The 20679-nt window shown below is 47.0% G+C and overlaps 1 protein-coding gene across 4 annotated transcripts in view; it reads right to left on the reverse strand.

Moving 5' to 3' along the window:
• ETS1 (ETS proto-oncogene 1, transcription factor) overlaps positions 1 to 20679 on the reverse strand; it is a 122251-nt gene that overhangs the window by 12435 nt on the left and 89137 nt on the right. For 3 of the 4 annotated variants that reach the window (XM_048827422.2, XM_048827423.2, XM_048827425.2), the window contains 3 exons: positions 16361 to 16438; positions 14498 to 14746; positions 10171 to 10431 (listed from right to left, as the gene is read on the reverse strand). In XM_048827422.2, the coding sequence (XP_048683379.1) occupies positions 10171 to 10431; positions 14498 to 14746; positions 16361 to 16438 (588 nt within the window). The remainder of the gene's footprint in view (positions 1 to 10170; positions 10432 to 14497; positions 14747 to 16360; positions 16439 to 20679) is intronic. The other variant, XM_048827424.2, reaches the window with a different exon arrangement.

Here is a 20679-nt window from a genome sequence, read left to right on the forward strand (position 1 = left end):
GTTTGTTCTCTGCGATCGGCACCTTCATCTCTCCAAGCACTCAGCACCTTATCCCTCTGGCGGCACCTGGTGACCCATCTCCCACATCTTCTGTTCCAGCCTTCATCGTTCTCCCACGTCCCGGATCCATCTAGCCGAGCAGGGGGGCAGTTACCAACTACGATACCGGAGCCCAGATCTGCGGTAAATCGACACGGCTCTGTTGATTTACACCAAGAGAGGAGCTTGCCGTTGACGTTTCTAAAAGCCAATTGCCAGTGGAATATTAAGAAGAATCATTAGGAAATGAGGCAACTTCAATCCTGACTGGAAAAGACTTCCTTCCCGGTGACACAAGCAGCCTCTGAAACTAGAGGAGATCCCCAGCATCCCTCTGCTTCTGCTAGTCCTACAGTCCCCCCACCTGTGGTTTCAGATTCTCAGCTGGTGTAAATTGGTGCAGCTGTGCCCTACATGAGACACTGGCCCAAGGCGAGGCAGAACCCCCAGCTAAGATGCAGCCCTTCCCGGGAGGGCCAGACAAGCCCCATGCACTGCTGACCTCATGCGGAATATCCCGAGACAGATATCAGCCCTTGGACACAGATGCAAGTAGGGAGGGTGCAGACACAAGCTGCCTTTTGTGATGGGGTCGCTTCAAACACCTCTGGGAGCTTTCAGCCATGCCCGGAGGAGGGTTCGCTGAACCCACTCATTTCCATACGAGCCCTGGAAAGATGACAACCTCACACGCACACCACCCCCAAGGCAAGGCCTCTGAATTCTGGGCTGTCCCTTGAGTGCAGCCTGATGACCTTTGTCCCTGGTAGGGAGGGAGGGCGTGCTAAGAATAGAGCCAGTCAGAGGGGGCTCACATGCTAAATGTGACTCACAATGGCCGCCCTGTCTCGCCTCCCTCACAGTGAAGAGCATTGGGGAGCATCATGCATTAGGAATTCTTGAAAGTCATAGGGAAAATATGCCTCTTAAGCCTGGTTATGAAATGCTGCCACAGTGGGAACCCTGTCTGAGCAAAGCCTCTTTGCACACACGCTCCTGGGCATGCATTGCACGAGTCCTAGCCAGGTCACTTTCCCAGGTTGTCCCTCTGCCTCTGCCTTCCCATGGGGCTGCTAGGAGGTGGCTTAGAAGGGAACTTCTGTGGCCCTCAGGATTTCAGCTGGCTGTCTGCACAGGGGAGAATTTCACCTCCTGAGCAGATTCTCCCCCTGTAGCCTCCCACTGGCAGCTGTACCATCTTGGCCTACAATCTCACTGGGTCTCGCCAGTTAAGCACCGCTGGGCCTAGTCATTCCAACAGGGGAAAATGCAGGTGAATGCAGGAAGAGATGCTGGTGATAAAGTAGGTGCCACTCTTCTGGACCAGCGCTGAAAGAAGGTATGCTGCAGCATGGTACTATGGGGTGCTGTGCTATTCACAGTGCTTGCTTTCCAAGGAGATGCAAAGCCCAGACCCAAGACACATGAGGCCTAAATGTGCCTGGGCCCTATTGCGAAAGAGTTTGTTAACCCCAGCCTTTAAACAAAACTCTACCATGGTCAGTGAATTCTGCCTTCCTAAATTCCCCCTGCAGAGTGAAATGAATGTGGTATGCTTCACTTCCTGCCCTACACTGTTGCTGGTGAGCTGTTAAACAGCTCCATAGCCCACCCCAGAAGTGGGCACATTTCAGTAGTGTCTGATGTGGTTACAAATCACTTTTAGATGAAAGCATCTGTTATAACTATGAGGTGTTGCTAGAAACACAGCGATCTGTTGCAACATTGGGTTTTTATGAAGACTTTAGGAAGGGGAACTTCTGGGGTGCTATTAACAGTGGGCTTCAGCCCAGAGGGGCAGGCAGGCCTCGACTCAGGAAACTTGCATCACTTCACAAGTGCTTGCATGAGTAACAGATGGGGTTTACACCAGGGCGATGTACTGTGGTAAATCACTGGTTCAAGCCCTCTCTTGCACTGAATCTACAGGTGCAATGAATCTACAGAGACTATTTGCACTAGTGTGGCTACATCTGTACAACTCCCCCTCCATGCTTCTTTCCTCCCTCCCGCCACCAGCATAGACAGGCCATTACTTTACATGGTAAGGCCCTATCTGAAACATGTCACCCCACTCCTTCTCTGGCTGATTTTCACACCCCCTCCCCCAATGACATTGTTTGAGAGAAACAAAACAAAAAACGAGAGCTGCGCACCTATTCTTTTTGCTGTGTGGTTTGTGGTTCCAACCAAACACAACAAGTGGGCATAGCAACATCTCCAGAGCGGCCTCCCCTTCTGTCATGCACTGACCTTGGCCTGGACCTCCTATGTCAGAGCTTCAGAGACCAGTGTAATCAGGAGGGGCTGAGGCCTGTTTGCTGGCCCTGGGCAGGTTTGGGCAGTGGTGAGGGTGTACCTCTGCATTTCATCCCGCATATCAACCATGGGCAATTCTTCCCTGTCTCTCCCTCACCAAATTTTGCTTTGGTAGGAGCATCCTAGAGGAACATCAGAGATGGATCTCAGTGGCAAAGTTCAGCTCCAGACTGCCTCAAAGTTTGGGTCCGATCAGAGCCAGCGTTTTGGTTTGGGATCATCCCTAGTTTCAGAAGAATCCAGGAAGCATCCACGGTGGAGCATGCAAGCTAGGGAGCGCCAGCCCACATGACAGGTGGAGGGTGGATTGGGGGGTACTGATGAGTCTCAGGCCTCTGTCATGAAGGTGGCACTGGGAGTCCAACATACTATCTGTGTTCATGGCACCCAAAACCTGCTATGCCATAGTCTGATTAACTGCTCTGAGGAGTGACTAGTAAAACGGTATCGCTGAAGAGTCAACTCTGAATTGCAAAGGTCATGCTGCTCGGTGGTTCGGGCTGTACATTTTTGTTTTAAAAGCTGAGCTACGGTCATGGTTGGGCAGCATTGCATGGGGCTGATTTTACTGTCATTTGCATATGTCTGGCAGGTGGCACATGGACCACTGAACCAAGCCCGGGCCCCATCCGCTGGGTTCCACCTTAGGGTGAGAAACGGCCCTTGAAGAGCCGCTTGCAGTGGAAGCTAGAAGCAGGTCGTAGGGGAAACTAGGATGTAAAGTTATGCTTGAAATCATCCCTCAACAGCAGGTAAAGTTCATACTGAACCGGCATCCAAACAGGGTAGGCAAGGAAACAACCACTTGCCCACAGCCGCCTGCCCCTAAGAACAGCCACTTTCTGTCTGTCCGCCAGAGGCAACTGAATGCACTTATGAACTCTCACAGCTGACCCACTCCAGCTTCACAGGGATGGCCGACTTCACCCTTCTCCAGCAGCAGGGAGTAGTCAAGAATGCCACCCGGACTCTGCCTTTTCTCCCCAAGAAACTGCACTGAATGTAGATGTCCAGGCTGCCACATTCCATGTGCCTCCCTGAGCATCTCTTCCTGTGACTTGAGAGGAACCGAGAACAGCGCAGTTAACAGGCTTTCTGACGTTGGCTGGAGAGAGCACACTTCCGCCCCCCAACCCCATCAGATCGCACCTGTCGGGCCTGTATGTTTCAGCCGGCAGCGTGGGTGGCAGCATGAAGAGGAGGAGTATGCAGATCTCCTAAAGAGACCCACTTTCTTCGATGCTGTTGTTTCTTTCTTGTAAACCAGCAGTTGTGTTCTTTCACTTTTAAATGGAACAGGCAATCCTCGCTCAGAAATACCAACTTGTCCAATATGGGCCCCTGGCCTTTGCAATAGGGAGAGGGATTTGCGGGGAGAGAAGGGTTTTCCAATGCATATTCTGGAGACATCTGTCAGACCTTTGGCAGTTGGGGAAGGGGAGGCTCAGGTCTGGATCTCAGCTGAGCAAAGTGGTGGTGACACTTGCAGGAGTGATTTGTTCAATGGAAATGCTTCTGCATGTATCACGGAGCTGAAGTCTCAGGGGAGCCAGATAGTCCCCTGCAGTCTCATGGTGGCTGTCTTCTTCCCTGACAGCACAGTAAAGACATGGCAGCACTTCTGTCACTAAGAATGAAATTAAGACCATGCATACTAGTGCCTAATTTGCATAATTGCATAATACTCTTGCATACTAATGCATGCTATTAATTAAGACCCAGTATACTATTATTTGGGGCTATAAACACCTTAGGCACCAGGCTACTCTCTAAAGCACCTGTAACTTCTTACTCATTAGTGATGGCCTAAGACTCAGGAGATCTAGGTTCAGTTCCTCATTTGACCACTGATCTGCTGTAAAAGTTTGGGTAAGTTGCTTCATCTCTCTGGGTCTTGCTTCACCATCCATGAAATGGCGGGGGGTAATAGTTCTGCCTTGTTTATTTAGGTTCTAAGCTCTTTGGCCAGGAGCTGTCTTTGATCAGGTCTCTGTACAGTGACTAGCACAACAAGGCTCTGAAATCAACTGGGTTCCAGGCACTACTGCAGAACAAATAATAACTCTATGGAAAGCCACAGCCAAATGTCAGGGGCTTTGCAGAGAAGCTGACGCACTAGGCCTTGTGAAGCGAACACACCCCACGTTTCTGCTCTGTGTGCTATTTTGTTTGCTGGAGACCAGCCCACAGTGGTGCAGGCAAGTGACCACAATGGGCAGAAGGAGGTGTGAAGTACTAGATGGTCCCCCTGGCTAAGAGATCAGTGGCTGAAGTGGGTCAGGCTAAAGATTCCCGGCACGCATCATGGAAAAAACAGGTCACAGAAATCAGAGAGATTTAAGAGCTAACTCATTACATTGGACCAGTGCAGCTTTGTTCTCTCCACTATGTTCTCCAGTGTTTTGTGTGTCCAGTTTTAAAAGCCTCAAGGGATGGAGGTTCTACTGCTTCCCTTTGGGAGATCATTCCAGAGTCGAACAGGTCTCACTCTTTGACCCGACTCGCCCTACTGTAATGGAAGAGTTGTGACAAAATCCCCTAGGCTGCTTTGAAAATCTCAACGCTGGAGCTGGCGTTTGGGCACCGAACTTTGAAAATGCCCCCCCAGTAGGTAAGGGGAATCATCTTTCAGAAGAGCAGTCTCAGCGGACCTAGCTATGTCCCTGTGAGAGTGGAAACAGGTTAGAAACTGAATTTTCATGAACTCTTGCGAAGTTACATTCTTCCCCCAAAGATAAGAAAATTGCATCAACCTCTCCGAGCAACCATGGCAACTTGTTAAATTAGGTCAAGATGTGGGGGCAGATAAGGCGGCTTTGAAAGTCTGCTCGCTAGCTTGAGTTACGAACACATCAAATGCAAGCTGGGCTTCCGCCAGAATGCACGTTCTCTACAAACTGTGCGCCTCCTAGGGCTGATACCATCGGCGTGCTGTTTCTCTTGTGATAAAGCACACCGGCACCTCCCAGTGCCGTCGGCAAAGCAGGCTCTTGAGAACAAAAGCCAAATGATATTTTCAATGTCTTACATACAAAACAGGGATCGCGGCCAAAAATACTACGCGCTTGCCCAATGTCTTTGCTCAGAGGCGCTCAAAGCGCTTGGCAAACATCAACGGAGCCTTGATGCACGGGTAAAGATTGTTGTGCCCATTTTACAGGATGGTGACCCGAGGCATGGAGACTCAGACCTCCTCAAGCCACTATGTGAGTTGGTGACCGAGTGAGGAATAGAACCCAGGAGTCCTGACTGCCAGTCCCCTGCTCTAGCCGCTAGAGCCCACTTCCTTACCAGAACTGGGAACAGAACCCAGCATCCTGGCTCCCAGGTCTCCTGCTCCAACCACTAGAAACCCCTTCTCTCCCAGCACTAAGAATAGAACTCAGGAGTCCTGACTTCCACTCCGCCATCCCATTTGCCCTGTTTTGCCTTTTCTGCTATTTATTATTATTTTTATATCGGGAAGCCCTGTCCCTTCCCAGTGGGAGCTCTGGGCATTATCTCCTGGAGTGGAGGAGCTTGTGAAATGCCAGCATGTTTCTGGGCTCACCACTGTCTCTATTAATTTAAAAGCTGCAGCATGCAGTAAAACCAGAGGTTGTAAAGGCCCATTATAAAGATGGCCTGAACCAAAACCCCAGCTCCAAACACCCCCAGACTTCGGAAATGTCTTAATCCAGATTAGAATTTTGGAGGCTCAATTCTCCTCTGCTTTGGAGCTTGTTTTGTCACTTGCGCCTGGGCAAAGTGATTGTATCCTGCAACCAGGTCCACATGGCTGCATTTTATACCCACACTGTATTCCCTTTTCCGGGTGTAAATGATGAAAGGAAATGCAAGGCCCTGGAGAATCAGGGGTCTTTATAATCACACCTCTGGATTGACACATCCACAAACTTGATCTGCTGCAGCATTTGTCCTACAATAATGAGGCAGGTCCAGTCCCTTACTAAACTGAGCTCTAAAGACAGCAACTCCACTAGACTGAGCAAAGGCCAATGACCTAAAGCCATGATTTTCACTGTGACTGGTGATTTTGAGTGCCTCAATTTCCAGGGGACCCAACCTGAGATGCTTGTAAAGAGCCTGGCTTTCAGAGGACAAGTGCTCAGCACTTCCCCAAAATCAAGCCCCTTTAAGGTCTGGGCACTGAAAAATGGAGGCATCCCAAATCACCAGTCACTTTCGAAAAACCTTGGGTCTAGTGTTTAGGGATTTCCCCCCCCCCCCATTCAAAATGGTATTTGAAACTTGGCTAGGGAGATTACCATAAAAGCATGCATGTTTCTTACATTAACATGTAGCATGCAGCATTTGGGTTGTAGTCAAGAGTGCTTTTGTATGGGAATAAGTAAAGATGGCACTTCTTGGAGGCATGAGTCCAAAGAGATGCTCTGGACTGGTGGCAGTGCTGGGTGGAATAAAGGATCTAACCCGTTACGGGGATTGGCATTCTGGTTTTTTGTCCAGGGTCAATCACATCACACACAATAGTGATGTGAAATGTCTGGGTTTAGTTTGAGGCAGACAGTGAGGTGAGGGTAGTTCAGTTTCAGCAATGGACGGTGCACCCAGGGCTCTTTAGGAGACCCTTGGCCTTCTGTTAGGCACATGCTCTGTGTTCTATACATCCTAGCTATTGACAGCTGATTATGAATACAGCTGAATGAGTCAAAACAATCTGAAAGAAAATTCACTTTGGGTTAAATGAAATGCTTTTTTTTTGCCCCAAAATGAACAGGTGGGTTTTTACCTTTCTTATTTCTGTCATTTAAAATAAATCTACCTAAACATCTACTCCAAAATGTCAACAACAAAAAACAAAAAAGGCAAAACACAGCATTTCAAAAGCGTCAAAACAAAATTCTGTATGCAGTGTTGTTGTACCATGTTGGTCCAAGGATATTACAGAGACAAGGTGGGTGAGGTAACATCTTCTATTGGACCAACTTCTCTCTCACCAACAAGAAGTTGGTCCAATTAAAGATATTACCTCACCCACCTGACTCTCTAGAACAAAATGCATTGACTTTAAAAATAAATATATATATATATTTTTTGGCCAAATCTATTCACCGAATTTGAGCCAAATTCACAAATAGTTTTGGTCGAACAGAAACCGTCTTTTTTTTTGAGAATAACCTATCTGTCTGAAAAACTTTGCCCGGCTCTAAATTATGAGCTTCAAAGCTGGAGAGAAACAGCACAAGCACTTGTAACTAGGGAGAGGGCACAGTCTCAAGACCTAGCTCAAGGCAAAACTCCTACTGACTTCAGGACTCTGATGAGCAGAACAAAGATTGAGCAGAGCTTCCCTTGATGCTGGGGGAGGGGAAAGGCTTCTCCCTCTGTATGGTCGGCTGTCTAGAAGATTCAGTCAAGTTTCTGCGAAGAGTCTGACCACACTAGGTCTAGAGTCACATTGTATGAGTGGGCTTTGGAAAGGGACTCACATTAGATGCCTCCCTGACTCATATTGGCCCCAGCAACCCTGCTAAGTGTCTCCCATTGAAGAATGTGATGGCACCGAATACGAAGAGAAAGGGTATAAAGCAATGGGAGGAAACTGATCAAAGGAAAACATAGGCCTGATCATCAGCATAAAATGTCCTAAAACGTTTGCCACTGCTTGCAAAGTAACTGTACATGAAAATGGGCACTTGGGTGCCCTGTATTGCATATGCCAAGACCCCCTACTGGAGAAGAGAGTATGGTCCTGTACTCAGAGAGCGTGGGACTGGGAAACAGGAGATCTTGATTCTATACCCAGCTCTGCCCCAATTCAGCAACATACTTTTGTGCCTCAGTTTCCTCCATTAAATGGGGATTGGCACGAGCGCATAGGGCCATCAGGAGTCCAAAGCACTTTGAGATTCCCGTGGTGAAAAGCTCTATTAGAAGTGGAAAGAATTCATTGGCTTGGGGGCAAAATAATGCCAGGGCCTACTTTGTGGAAACAAATGAAGTGTATTATGGAATGGAGCCATGATGAATGTACGGTACTATGTCGCACGGCCCCTCCCACAGGTATATGTTTCACTAGTCATGTCCTATAGGGCAGTATCTAACACAGGAATGCAACATGATTCTATTGGTTTTTTTACACTGGTCACTTAAAAGACTCCCATTCAGTCAGCTGGGTTGATGTCTCTCTAAAATTAAAGCTATAGCAACAAACCACTTCCTTTTTACACATAGCTCCAAAAATTATCTTCCCACCTCCCCCTCATCCCCCCCGCAAAAAATAAAATTATCAGCCCTAAGAGGAACTGTGTGAGTGGGTGGAGATTTCTGGGAGGGTCTCACCTCAGGATCTGCTCTGAGCCTCTTGATCTTTATCTGCACATGCTATTTCTGCCTCATGACTCCTCCAGCACACAGCTGCCACCAGTAGGTGCATGAGAGGTCACTATTCGTGAGTGGAAGTGGACCTGACAAAAGATACTGGGCCACGCCTCTTTGGCTCTTTGATCTAGGTTTCAAATAAGTTCTGAAGTCCGATCAACTTCCCCCCTCCCCTACTTTCCCCCCCCCAACTGAAAAATCAGTACAAAGTTCAATAACAAAATCTGCTTGCCTAGATTCCGAAACAAATAAGGACAAAATGTTCCAATATTGCAGGGGAAAGACCCAGCCATCCACACCCTTGAAAAGCTCTCCACGGATTGTGTGCATGCCCAGGGTCCCATTCTGCCAGCCTTGCTCACAGTGAGTAAGGACAGATGGAGGCTGGTATTGCTCCTGGAGTACTGTGCAACATAGCGTCAGAAAGAAGCACTTCACGGATGTATACGGCCTAATTCTCCATTGCCATACACCTGTTCAAAGCAAATGGCAGGTGCTAATATTCGGTGTATAGGACAGCATAAAGGGTGAAGCCATGACAAAATCAGGTTCTTTATACCTCCATCACTTTCCATTCCCAAGGCTAAAAAAGCATTTCACAACCTATACTCAGACTGTGCAGTGCCTCGCAAAATGCAGCCACCTCTGGGGTTGAGGGCTGCAGAGAAGTGGACGGCACACTGCATAACTGTACGGAGAGGTGAAAAATTGTCCTAGATGATGATGAAAACACCTACCTTGAAAAGTAAGGGGCCTGGCTCTCCAGCGCCTGGCACATGGTGTATTCACAGCTGTGCAAAGTAAGGGTAAACCGCTATTGGACTCAGCAAGGTGGCAATTTTGCACCTGCTTTGCACAGGTACAAATGAGACCAACACCGACCGGCTCAAGAGACATGATGGGATAACAGGGACTCTCACCTCTAGGTCACTGCTAGGAATCTGCTCCCACAGCAATGCCCAAAAGCTATTTTCTTCCAATAGATAGTTGGAGACTGAAGTGAGATGGCCAGTGAGATGGGCCCATGTCACGACACTGGGACCCAGACTCTGGGTATCTCCAAAGTTATGGGGTATTTGGGCCAGCCTCCTCCACAGACAGGGAACTGAGGTAAAATGCAGACCCTGATGCAGGTTCCCAGAGTACAGGGCTGAGCTCATCTGTAGTTGGTGCCTCTCAGTCACACTCCTAAAGGTTCACATCCCAAACGCCATCACTAAGACTGGTGTGCTGGAGGCCACTCGAAGGGACCCATTCATCTCTCCCCCTATAGACCCCATCCCTCTCAGTCAGGGCTGAGACCCATAAACAAGGGGGGATGGTTTGCTCACTGCACCTGTCCTGCGCATCAAGACCTCCAGTCTCCAAGTCAGCCAATCTCACCCCTTTCACCAGCCCCAGATTCGCTTCTGAATGGAACCCAAGAGCTGTCTCGGAAAGGCTCTGCCCTGGGGCAGGTGACCCTACCTGTGTAGCCAGCGAGGGCAGCAGCAGGAATGACTGGTTTGTCCTTGTTCATGTCAGCCCGGTCTCGAACATAGTCCTTGAAGGTGCCTTTGGGCTTGTGGTTGGGCAGCGCCGCTGGGTAGTCCTCAGAATCAAAGCTGTCATATGAGGGGACGCGCTGAAGGCTCTGGAAGGACGACTGGCTGTTCCAGGACTGCGTCAGGCGGTCACAGCTGTCATAGCTCTCTATGCTCTCGAAGGAGTCCTGGCCCCCTAGTTTACCTGGCAAGCAGAAGGGAGAATGAGAATCACCCGGCCTGCGAGGAGGCAGTTTAAATGAGATCCACAAATCAAGGTCAGGAGTAGGACAACACCCCAGGTGTGTACTCCATCTGCCAGCCAGGCAGACAGCAGAAGGAGCCACAGCCCTGCTAACTACATTCAACTCCAAGCCAGACAAGACACTGCTGTTCCATTTCACTCTGCCCCTCAGAGCAAATGTTAATCGAGCATTGACATCCATGAGGCTGGTGTATCATTTCTGTCCCCATGTTACAGAGCAGGGCAATCTGAGGCACCCAGAAGTGAAAGGACTCGCTCCAGGTCTCAGAGTGAGTCACCTAGAGCATCAAGGAAAGAACCCAGGAATCCAGACTCCAAGTCTAAACCCCAGATGCAGAGAAATACCCTGAACTGTATCTGTGGCCACCTAAATTTGACCCACCTTCTGAAAGGGGATTGTGCTGGGTCTTGAAGAGAAATACACCACTAAAACAGACAGGCAGGACCACATGTTCCAAAGACAGGTGTGGAAGCTACAGCCACAATGTAAAGGTGCAGAGGAAAATCCTAGATCCACACATGCAGGATCTGGGTTTGAATCTCCTGACCTGAGCCCAGCTCTACTGATCATTTGTACAGCACGATAGGCCTGCACGACACTTTACAAAGCCCTGGAGAGCTTACATACAACCAGGTACATTCATAGAGTAAATTATGCAGTTGCACATTCCAAACAGTGTAAGCAGAGGTATGATTCATGCCCTGTGCAGAAGGCTGGCACAAGGTCCTGCTAACCCTCATTCTCAGTTTCTTTGCTACAAGACTCCGCTGCCCCGTTTTATTGCAGGAAATCATAACAGAAGCTCTTAGCACCCCAACGCCCCCAAGCAGCAGTAAACCAAGGGGGAAAGATGTGGGTTGAGAACTATTTTTTCTCCTCCATTAAGATGCTCACATCTGGGCTACACTTATGCGACTGATTGTTTTCTATACAGAGAGCAATATATTAGGGGCCAATTCCTCAGCCAGCGTAAAGCAGGGAGCTCTGCTGAATTCAATGGAGCAATGTTGATTTACACCAGCTAAGGATTGGGTTCCCTGTATTTAAAAAAAAAGTTCAGGGGGCTAAAAAGGGACCCAAAAATAGCCTTCAACTGCACTCTCTGGGTTCCCTTACTCTGCCTGTTGCTCAACCTCTTTGCTGACAAGCTAAGAGCGTAACAGGATCATTCAAGTTCATTAATTTCCCAAACTAGGCTAAAAACAGCTGCTGGGATTGTGTAAGAGCTCCTGGAGAAATTTCCACTGACTGAACTGCCTGCGGCTCAGACCCAAATAGTAAATCTCACAGGGGAAAGGAGGGCGGAATGGAGCTGGCATGCTCACCCAAATATTTGTTGTGTTCTAGTTTAAACAGCTCTCGCAGCAAGAAAAGCTTAACTAATGCGGGTGAGAAAGCCTATTGACATTTTTTTCAATGACTGAGGGGCTGAGTTTTAGGACATTAGCTCCCATTCATCCTAATGGTCTGCTGACTCTGAAGCCTAATGATGATGATGATTTATATGTCAATAATAATTATTTCACTTCTGTCTTGAAGGACTTCAAATTTGAGGTTCCAGCGCAGGTCCATCTCTAATTTAAATTATTTTACTACAGGTGACGCAGGTAACGATGCCTATAATTAAGATTGGCCAACACTTTGCAGTTATAATTCCTTGTTTTCAGTTGCTTATAACTTGCCAAATTTCATCGATTTGGGCTGAAAATGTCCATACTTCAAGCTGCTATATTTGGGGGGGGGAAATTTCAGTAAAAATGATTCAGCATTTTCTCAGAACAGGGTTAGAGAAAAAGTGCTTTGCCCACGTTAAAAAAATCATACAACCATTTTGTTGAGAAGCTCTAGCCCTTCCATGCTTTGTACCAGGAACTTGAAATTTGGCAGGGAGGTCAGGCCTTTTGTCATCTATGTGAAAATCCACCTACATTCAGTCAAGTTATGAGCCTTTGAAAAAAATTCTCTAAAGATTCTATCTGCCCTGAGCATGCTAAGGTGGAGAAAAACGCATGTGATCATGTAATTAAAGACTGTATCATAAGGCATCTGCACAAGGGGGCCAAATTCAGGTTGCATGGGTAGCCTTAATTCTGGCATTCCTTAGCTTTTAAAGGCTTGAATTTGCAACCTTAACACCCTTCTAATGTTGTTTTTGCATGGAATTTATAATAAGCTTATAATAATAAACTTGGGGGCCGGATACCCATTTATACTAAGTCCCCTTGAATATCACTCTGGCAGTATTAAGGGATCTTATCTCTAATATATTTACACCAACATGGAGGGTGCATTTACACTATTAGAGCAGGATTTAGTGTCAACCAGGATCCTGACCACTGTGTTTCTTCAATCACAAATGAAATGTTAAGGGGATCACTGATAGAGGCCTCTCTCTATGATCCTCTTTCCCTAACACTAGGTTGAGAGGCTGTTATGTCAAAAGAACACCCTTCCCTTGAGGCTTGTGGGGCCTGTAGGCCAGTATAAGATTGAGTCATGATAGTGAAAGTATTTCAGTAAGAATTACCAAGACGCCTGCTTTAAAGTTCAAGAGAAGAGAAGGAACCAAATTAGAAGCTGATCTGCAAAAACAGCCCTTGCAAAAGGGCTTGCCTAAAATTGCAACACAGCTGCCCCTTGGCTTGCCACATTCTGCCTAATTTGACTGTGTTATATAAATGTTTAACCAGCCGAAGTTGTTGTTTTTTAAAAAAAATAACCCTCCCAAACAACCTTTTCCCAGCTTGGAAATTAAAAAAAAGAAGAGGAGAATAATGAAAATAGCCCCGATGGTTTCAGAGTAACAGCCGTGTTAGTCTGTATTCGCAAAAAGAAAAGGAGTATTTGTGGCACCTTAGAGACTAACCAATTTATTTGAGCATAAGCTTTCGTGAGCTACAGCTCACTTCATCGGACATACATGTGATTCCAGTGAGTGGGGGCATGATGCTGGGATTGGCAAAGCAGCTTGATTTTTCCCAAAGATCCAACCCATGGCATTTTTCAGTTCTTGTTCCACATTCAAAAATTAAACAGACGTAACATTGAGCATCAAGACCAATTCGTATCGACACTGGCATTCTGATAAGTCCTGGGAGATACCTGGGTTCTGCTCAGTGTGCGATCTCTGGCAGGTCATGTTGCTACTCTGTGCCTCAGTTTCTCCATCTGTAAAATTGGGATAACGATCCCCTCCTTTGTAAATGGCTTTGTGCTATATGGATAACACCCGCTCTTTGCATAGGACTTATGAGCCAGTGCCTCAGCTGGTGTAAAACAGTGTAGCTGCTTTGACTTCGGTGGAGCCAAATCCACTCAGACCAGGGCAGAATCTGGTTCTGTGTGTTTGGAGTTAAATAATGTTACCCTAGAAAGGCATTTGGTGTTGGTTTAGGGTGTTCCAGGTTCTATTCCTGGCTCTGCTATTGACCTCATGTTGAACTGAGACAAGCCAGTGCCCTTCTCTCCGACTCAGTTAACCCACCTCTAAAATGGGGAAAACAACACTCGCCTCACATCGGAGCAGTGAGGTTCCATTCATTGGGCCAGATTCTCAGCTAATGTAAACTGCAGTCGTGTCACTGAAATCAAACGGGAGGCAGTGCTACCGAGGGGCTAGAGCACTGGACTGGGACTCAGAAGACCTAGGTTCCATTCCTGGCTCTGCTGCTGGCCTGCTGGGTGATTTAGGGCAAGTCACCGCGCCGCTCCGTGCCTCAGTTTCCCCAGCTGTAAAATGATATGGGCCTCCTTTGTAAAGCGCTTTGAGATCTAATATTCATTAGGATTATTTTATCCCGTGGAAGCTTTGGGACGTTATATAGACCCTTGGCTAACAGACACTGTGGAACTAGTTATGGGGGGCTGATGGTTTCTTTGCTGGTGACTCCTGAAAAGGAACATCCAGGGTAGAGGGGACCCTTCTGCGTGTACAGGGGAAGGGAGGGGAACACCCAGGGTGCAGGGAGAAACCAAGCAGAGGCTCGAGAGACTCCAGGCCCTTACCTCGACTGGTGCGCCCCATACACATGTTATCTGGTGTTACAACTTCCTGCTTGATCGTGAAGTAGTCTGTCTGCAGGGAGTCCGTCTGGACAGGGTCACGCAGGATGACCGACGGGTAGTCATTCTCGTACTTGAGGGAGAAGAGCTCCTCTGAGCTGATCGGATGGAGGGTCTGGTAGGACTCTGTGATAAAGCTGGGCTCGGAGAACTCGGACGGAGGTACGCACTGAGCGTGCTCAATGCCATAACCTGCAGGTGGAACAACTGGGTGGGTTAATGTTAGCGATTGACCGAAAAGACAACGACTCAAAGCTGAACAGACCACTGCTGTTTCTACCTCTCGTCTCCTGTAACATGCTGATATCGTGAGATCTTTGGGTATATTTTTAATTACTATTGTCTGGATGTACAACGCCTAGCACAAAGGTACCCCGATTTCAGACCACAGTACAAATAATAAATAGTAACAAATAAGAAGAACTTCCGTTGATTTCAGTGGGCACCAGATTGGGCCATAAGCAAATAGGAGCAACCTCAGAGCTGTTATGGGAGGAAGGGTTGGATAAACCATGAGAGGGAGGCTCCTAGCAGTTTTCCCAGGAAATGGAGTATGAAAAGGCATAGGAGGGTCCTTGACATCACAATGGAGCTGGATGTCAATTGACATGGCAGACATGGAGGTTGCTCACCTTCACAATCACGAGGCGAGAATATATGTTGTCATTAGGTTTCAGAGTAAACAGCATGTTAGGATAATCAGAAGTAGTGGGACTTACGCAAGGGTTGCACTGCTGCTCTATGTAGCATGCTGGAGTAGGATTAGCACTTTCTTCCTCCCTAAAAAGCAGTGGCAGCCAGGAGAATCCCCCCTGTAGAATGACATCTCCCTGCTCTACACTTATTCTCCTTCAACCACTTTCAGATGAAATCTGCTGTTTACATATCAAAAACAAGATTCCCCTCACTGCTGGCCTAGCATGCTTCACCTGGCATCAAAGCCAAGCGAGTTCCTTTCTGCTCCAACCCTTCCCACTGACCGGAGAGAGTCTGGAATCCAAATTTAGCGGATGATTCTGTCAATGGTGCACGAAGCACAATGGAATCTTTCCCTGCTGTATGGGCTCTGAAGCGCTGGCACTGGGGTTGGATCATGCCAGATTAGGGACCCAGCACTTTCCCTGGATGGCTGCCATCTGGAGCTCCAGAATCTAAACTCTCATTTAAATGATATTAAGGCTCAAATTTTCAAAAATGCCTGGATTTTGATGTACCTGATTTGAGACACTGTGGGCCTTTTTTTCAGAAATGCTGAGAACTCACAATACCACTCAAAATCAGTGGGAGGGGCAGATGCTCTGAAAGTCAGGTCCTAAGGGTCTCAGGTTGATTGCCCAGAATCTAGGCAACAAAAAGCAGAGACCACTTCTAAAAATGTAGGCTTAAGTTTTAGACTGATGAAGTGACGTCTGTCTGAGACCACAGAACGTCTGATGCAACAGCTCAAAAGTGTGCACTTCTCCGGTCAGTCTCAGTGAATGTTAACTCTGAAGCCTAATGATGACCCCCACATTAGATATCTTTCTGATGATCAAAGGACACAAGACAGAAGAGGGATAATCATACCATGAAAGCTGCACATTCTGCCACGACTGGGGCAGTAATTTGTCAGCACACAAATCAGTTTGGGCTCAGAAGACTGAGAAAAGAGATAACCCTAGAACAACTGTCACTTTTCTAACCACTTCCAGCTATTTTAAATAGGCTAGTGGCCAGCCCACTGTAAGCCAGATGCAATCACATTAATATGCTGGACTATTTGGAGGAAAAGAGGAGCAGCTTTGGGAAAAAGGGGCTCAGACTTACTAATGAAGTAGTCCGATGTATAGCGGGATTCTGGGTACGCAGGGTTCAGTCCGTTAGCTGAGTATGGCTTTATCTCATCTAAAAGAAGAAAGGGGAGTTAAAGAAACAAGCTCACAGGAATTTCACCTGTGCTGAAACTCTCAGTTATACATGGAGGTCAGAATTTCCAAAAGTATTCAGCTTCCATTTAACCTGGGATTTTCAAAGGATCAGAAGCAAGTTAGGTGTCCAAATCCCATTGAACTGGGTGCCTAACTCCCTTAGATTCTTTGGAAAAACCTAGCTGTGATTTTTGAGAATGCTGAATAGGGTTCCATCTCAGCTGGAAGCTCTAGGCACTACTGAAATATTATTAATTACTTGTTGAAATCCCGTGGTGCTGTACAGGTGATATGGATCAAGTGTAAAAGAGCTGATGACTGAACCTGGTGATATTTGGAACAAAAAAGAGCTCTCAGCCAGGCTTCACGCTGGTTCAACATTCTAAGCTTCAGAGCAACAATCATGTCATCTCGCTATATAGATTATTATACTTTAATTGTTTTGTTTCCATTAATTTTGGCTCCTTTTCATTGTTTAACCTGTTTTTTTTTTTAAATGAAAAACAGGGACACATTGTTTCAGAAAAATTTCCCCATTTTTCAACCAGCTTTAGCTGCTTGTGTATGCCCAAAACACATCTGTGTGTTGGCCATACACCCCTCTGCTGCTCCAACCCTGCTCATGTTCATGTGCAAAGGAAAAGGTGCAAGGCACTGGAGATGCTGTTCCTACACTCATGAGGCATTGCTGCAGAGCTACCAACTTACTCTGACTTAATACTCTACGGTGTGTGTAAGGTAGCACCTCAGAGTCACGAACACCAGAGTCACGAACTGACCGGTCAACCACACACCTCATTTGGAAACAGATGTACGCAATCAGGCAGCAGGAGAGACAAAATGAAAGACCAAAAAAAAAAAAAGCAAATACAGTACAGAACTGTGTTAAAGGTAAACTCCTAAAACAATGAAGGGAAAGCAGTGTTTTTCTTCTGCATAGTAAAGTTTCCAAGCTGTATTAAGTCAATGTCCAGTTGTAAACTTTTGGAAGAATCACCATAACCTTTTGTTCAGAGTTACAAAGAGTTCAGAGTTAAGAACAACCTCCATTCCTGGGGTGTTCAGAACTCGGAGGTTCTGCTGTATGTACAGTGCCTAGCACAGTGGGGCCTGATCTTGGAAATGAATTAATAATAATAACTGTACACTCAGTACACATCTCAGTTCACCCCTTTCCATCCATCACATCAGTGCTTTCCCATGCGGAAGCCAATTTTGTCTTCCCAGTTTGGAAGCTGCACAGTGTCTGCTCTGGCTCTTGTCGTTCCCACCTCGTTCATTGCAGGAGCAGCTGCAGAGCGCATGGACAGAAACAGGGTAATGTGACATAACAAAGGGCAACAAAAATAAAAGCACGAATTGCTCTGCCTGTGTTTATTTCTGCTGAGGCTGGAGAAAAACTAACCAAAGATAATGCACGTTCACTCGAAGGAGGCTAATTTTGGCCTCCTCGCCTGGGATTGCAGGGTGGAAAATATTCTTAAACAAAGGAAGGTTTTGTGGAGAGAGACCTAATCCCGAGTGCGCTTTTCCCCTCCCCACGGAGTCTGCCAAGCGGCAGGGTGGGTGACCACAGGGAAAGGGTGGGACTAGGTTAAAAAGGGCAACTTTCAGCTAGGTTTACAGTCATGCAGAGGGCACTGATGGCTGCTGGTAAATGGAAGTTATTTTAGGAAGAAATCTGGAAAAATACGACTGCAAACACCCAAATTCATGAAGGAAAAGTCGCCCAGCTGCTGCCATTTTTATACCTTGTGCAGCCTGTGGTAGGTGAGTCACTCACTCTGAAAGAGCTAACAGGAGAAGCATCTTAATAAGAGGGACCGGGAGGTTGCCATGTGTCCTCATGTGACCTAATGCTTCTGGATGGTTTAGTGAAGGTGAAGCTACATGCTTTGGGTCTAACAGACAAGGCCCTGGTCCCGCTCCCGCTGATGAGAATGACCAGCTACTCTTGGGAACGAAGGGCTCATGATTAAGACACTAGATTAAGATTCAAGAAATGTTTGCTCAATTCCCAGCTCGGCCAATACACAATGGGTAATTTGCTCCATCGCTCTGTGCCTCAGTTTCCCATCTGTAAAACATGAATAGAAAAATCTGTCTTGTCCAATTAGACTTTAAAACCTAGCAGAGACTCTGTGTTTGTACAGCACCTAGAGCAATGGAGCCCTGATTTGGGGCAGAGCTTTTGGGTGGCATTATTATGTGAATAATAAGGAGCCTTCCCATTGACTGTATTAGGAGCAGGATCGGGCCCTGTCTTCCTAGTTTGGAAGTCACAAGGTTTCTGCCCTTTTTATTATTCATAAATACTTTTCAGCCAAGGATCACAAAGTGATTTACAAACATTTCCCTGGGCCTCTGAGAGGCATGCAGATAACTGTGTTTTACAGACAGGGAAACTGAGGCACGGAGGCTCTACATGATTTGCACAAGGTGACACAGCATGTGTGGAGAACAGCTGGAAATAGAACGCAGGCATCCTGAGTCCCAGTTCCTCATCCGGAGGATAAGATGGACAGAACTGCAACTTTATTCTTGTCCTCACACTCTTGCAGGAGAAACAGCCAGTGCTGAATCCAGGACCTAGCCTGTAAAAAGACTTTTATTTTTCTTCTAAGGACATCTATCTACCTAGGTAATTACATGACCTTCATTACCGCAAAGTCTGAGCCCCTTCATATGTAATAGATTTAACCTCACAACGCCCCCTGTGAGGTAGGAAAGCATTCTCCATATTTCACAGCTGGGGAAACTGAGGCAAAGAACACCAATATTTCATATTGTTTCATATTCTCTGTGTGTATATAAAGTCTGCTGCAGTTTCCACGGTATACATCTGATGAAGTGAGCTGTAGCTCACGAAAGCTCATGCTCAAATAAATTGGTTAGTCTCTAAGGTGCCACAAGTACTCCTTTTCTTTTTGCATATCCTCAAAGGTATTTAGGCACCTAGCTCCCACTGAATCAATTCCCAGCTCTGGCATAGACTCGTTGGGTATGTCACTTCGGCCCAGATGCTCAAAGGGAAATCAGTGGGAGTTCAACACTTAAATACCTTTTAGGATCTCAGCCCAAGTGACTTGCCCCAGGGAGTTGGTAGAAGAGCTGGGAATGGAAACCACACCTCCTGAGTACCAACGGAGTGCCTTAACCACAAGACCATCCCGCTACCGTGGGTGACTTTACCAAGCGCTCAATAAAAACGAACGGAAAAAGAAAAGAACTGAAAAGACGCTAGAGCCAAACAGGGAGCAGAAAAACACAGGCTTCTGCAGCTCCCATGCACACCCATGTTTACCTTCTCAAACCACTGGTGACAGTAAAATTGGCAATCAGTAATTAACCTCCATTTGACAATGCGTTTCTTGGACGGCACAAAATCCCCCTCCTCTCCGAGCCACCCAAGTTGGATTACTGGGAAGGGCAGGCGGTGGGTGCCGTGGATATGGATACGTAATGCAATGGAAGCTTGGGCTATGGAACAGCCCTAAGAAGAACTAGATGCTGTATCACCGGGTCGAGAGTGGGCTACAGAGTGTTTTAATTTGCTCAGTGCCCCTGAGTTTTCTGGGCCCTTCACCGTGTGTTAGTAATTCCTTAGTAGCCCAGTAGGGAGAATGCAGCAAGGTAGTCTCAAGATCGCCACTGATTCAAACTAGGGCAGCTGCTCCTTTAAATTCTCAGTGAAGGAACAGTACCTTCAGGGGGTCCTAAAACCCACCGTCTTCCTCACTTGCTCCAGACCTTTAGCCCCCATTCAGCAAAGCAATTCAGCACATGCCAGATCCAAAGCCCATTCTATTGACTTCAGTGGGCCATAAATCTCGGGGAAATTAATGAGATTACAGCAGATGTTTAAAGTCAAGCATGTGCTTTAGTACTTCGCTGAACTGGATGTGCCTGTTGCCACTATTCATGTCTCAATTACACAGCCCAGGCTCCTCATCAGCCACTTAGGTAGTTCTGTCACTCCAAGATATCAGATCAGACAGAGATCACTTCACCCACCCCCTCTGAAATGCAGCCACCTCTGGTGTGGAACACAACTGCTGTTTAACCACACCCAAGGAACAAAGAAAATAGTTTCCAGTTGCGACTGGAAAGTTTGGGTGTGATTTAAAAGTGTTGGCCTAGTTGTTCCCATTGAAGTCAATGATTACAATTCCCAATGGAACCAGTTAGGCCAAGGGTGAATGCCTTGGAAAAAAAACA

The sequence above is a fragment of the Caretta caretta genome, chromosome 22 (assembly GCF_965140235.1).
Source record: "Caretta caretta isolate rCarCar2 chromosome 22, rCarCar1.hap1, whole genome shotgun sequence".
NCBI lineage: Eukaryota > Metazoa > Chordata > Testudines > Cheloniidae > Caretta > Caretta caretta.